Source organism: Limulus polyphemus, unplaced genomic scaffold, assembly GCF_000517525.1.
Source record: "Limulus polyphemus unplaced genomic scaffold, Limulus_polyphemus-2.1.2 Scaffold89885, whole genome shotgun sequence".
In the NCBI taxonomy this organism is placed as follows: domain Eukaryota; kingdom Metazoa; phylum Arthropoda; class Merostomata; order Xiphosura; family Limulidae; genus Limulus; species Limulus polyphemus.
In genome coordinates, this window is record NW_013755481.1 from 1 (window position 1) to 2,510 (window position 2,510).

Sequence of the window (2,510 nt, forward strand, 5' to 3'; positions counted from 1 at the left end):
ATCATGTTTTTTTAATTGACTCTTTGTTCCAAACTGTTTTTCACACACTGTACAACTGTAAGGTTTCACCCCAGTGTGTATTCTTTCATGTTCTTTTAAATGACTCTTTGTTCCAAACTGTTTTTCACACACTGTACAACTGTAAGGTTTCTCCCCAGTGTGTATTCTTTCATGTACTTTTAAATGACCCTTTGCTCCAAACTCTTTTCCACACACTGTACAACTGTAAGGTTTCTCCCCAGTGTGTATTCTTTCATGTGTTTTTAAACGACCTTTTGTTTCAAACTGTTTTCCACACACTGCACAACTGTAAGGTTTATCTCCAGTGTGTATTCTTTCATGTGTTTTTAAAGCACTCTTCTGTCGAAACTGTTTTCCACAATCTATGCAACTATAAGGTTTCTCCCCAGTGTGTATTCTTTGGTGTATTTTTAAGTTAACATTTCTATCAAAGTTTTTTCCACACACTGTACAACTATAAGGTTTCTCCCCAGTGTGTATTCTTTCATGCATTTTAAAATCACTCTTTTTTCCAAAGTGTTTTCCACAATCTGTGCAAGTGTAAGGTTTCTCCCCAGTGTGTATTCTTTCATGTACTTTTAACTGACTCTTTTCTCTAAACTCTTTTCCACACACTGTACAACTATAAGGTTTCTCCCCAGTATGTATTCTTTCATGTATTTTAAAATCACTCTTTTTTCCAAAGTGTTTTCCACAATCTGTGCAACTGTAAGGTTTCTCCCCAGTGTGTATTCTTTCATGTACTTTTAACTGACCCTTTTCTCTAAACTCTTTTCCACACACTGTACAACTGTAAGGTTTCTCCCCAGTGTGTATTCTTTTGTGTACTTTTAACTGACCATTTGCTACAAACTCTTTTCCACACACTGTACAACTGTAAGGCTTCTCCCCAGTGTGTATTCTTTTGTGAATTTTTAAAGTACTCTTGTCTCGAAATTGTTTTCCACAATCTGTACATCTATATGGTTTCTCCCCAGTGTGTATTCTTTGATGTATTTTTAAGTTAACATTTCTATCAAACTGTTTTCCACAATTTGTGCAACTATATTGTTTCTCCCCAGTGTGTTTTCTTTTATGCATTTTTAAGTGACTATTACTCTCAAACTGTTTTCCAGAAACTTCACATTGATACGGTTTCTCTTCAGAATACATCTTCTTTTGTGGTGCTAGGTTATCAAATGTTTTTACACAACTGTATAGTTTATCATCACACTGATGTTTGTTAGATGCTTTAATGTTATTTCCAGTTAATTTTGTTTCTCCACCAATATTGTTATTTTGGGATTTTACATCTTCTGTAAAATGATTTTCTAGTTTTATAACAGAACCAGGAAACTGACTTCCACTACAGATGTTCACACTGGTCTTTTTATCTAAAGTAGATATAAATGATGTCAAAAATTAGGTAATAATAAATATATCATACATTACTTAATTTGATGAACATCTAAATATATTTTAATGTTCAAACATGATCAACACAAATATTAATACAGAAATACTAAAGATATAACTAAGTTTAAAATTTATAAAAACATTTTCTACCCAGGACAGAATAGCATTAAAAACATAAACTGTTGGTAAAGTACCATATTCAAGAGACGTTTTTAGTAGATAACATCTAAAACTACCATCACAAATATGATAGTACAGTGTAACAACAACCAACACTACTTTCAGCCAGTGCCTTTCTGGATTAACTGTTAGTATCTTCTAACTTGAAGTGGTGATTATCATGATATCTTCTAACGATTTGTCTACTTTAACATGTTAATTAACATCAATACTTTATAGTTCCTGTTTAAATGTTCAGTATGTGTTAAATGAATATTTATACATGCCAAGATTTAAACTAACCTAAAATGTTTATCTATATATTATTTATCAAGTTTAGGTATTATTAGAAGCTGTTTCATTATTGACTTCAGTATGTTAAATTAAATGACTAGAAATTTGGGTTGTATAGGATGTTACTGTTCAGGATAATCACATTTATAGAAATAAATGACAGCAGTACATTCTCTGAATGTGAAGAACCAGAAAGATAAAACTGGTCAGTTAGAAAGTTTCTTAATGTTTCATTTAGAGAAACAAGTATTGTTCTTCTGTTCATTTTGAGCCAAACATTTCTTTAAAATTTTAAATGCACTTTATTGCCATTTTATCGCTTTACATATTAATTTCCAAGTAAAAATAACAAAAGATACAGTTCCTCCTCCTCAATCTTCATCTGTCCTCTAAGCATTCCTAAAATAATTTAAGAGATCAGCATACCAGTCTATATACCACATAACATTTGCGTCATATCTGAACCTGTAGATATCATGTGACTACTCTCCACCAATAACATTGAGCCATCTATACTGCTATTCCCACTCAAAATTCCCTTTCTTCACTAGCACTGTATCATATTGGGTTGTGTGTTCCAGTTCAGGGTTCTGCCACTCAGACCAACATCAGCTCCTTATGTGTTTTGTCAGGTAGTATGC

The 2,510-nt window shown here is 32.3% G+C and overlaps 1 protein-coding gene across 1 annotated transcript; it reads right to left on the minus strand.

Annotated features, from left to right (window-relative positions):
- Positions 1 to 60: 60 nt before the first annotated feature.
- On the minus strand, positions 61 to 1,485 carry LOC106477880 (zinc finger protein 182-like; the record flags this gene model as incomplete). The annotated part of the gene is made up of 1 exon (XM_013938400.2): positions 61 to 1,485. A coding segment is annotated over exon 1 (1,113 nt), but the record flags the coding sequence as incomplete, so codon positions are not given.
- Positions 1,486 to 2,510: the final 1,025 nt, after the last annotated feature.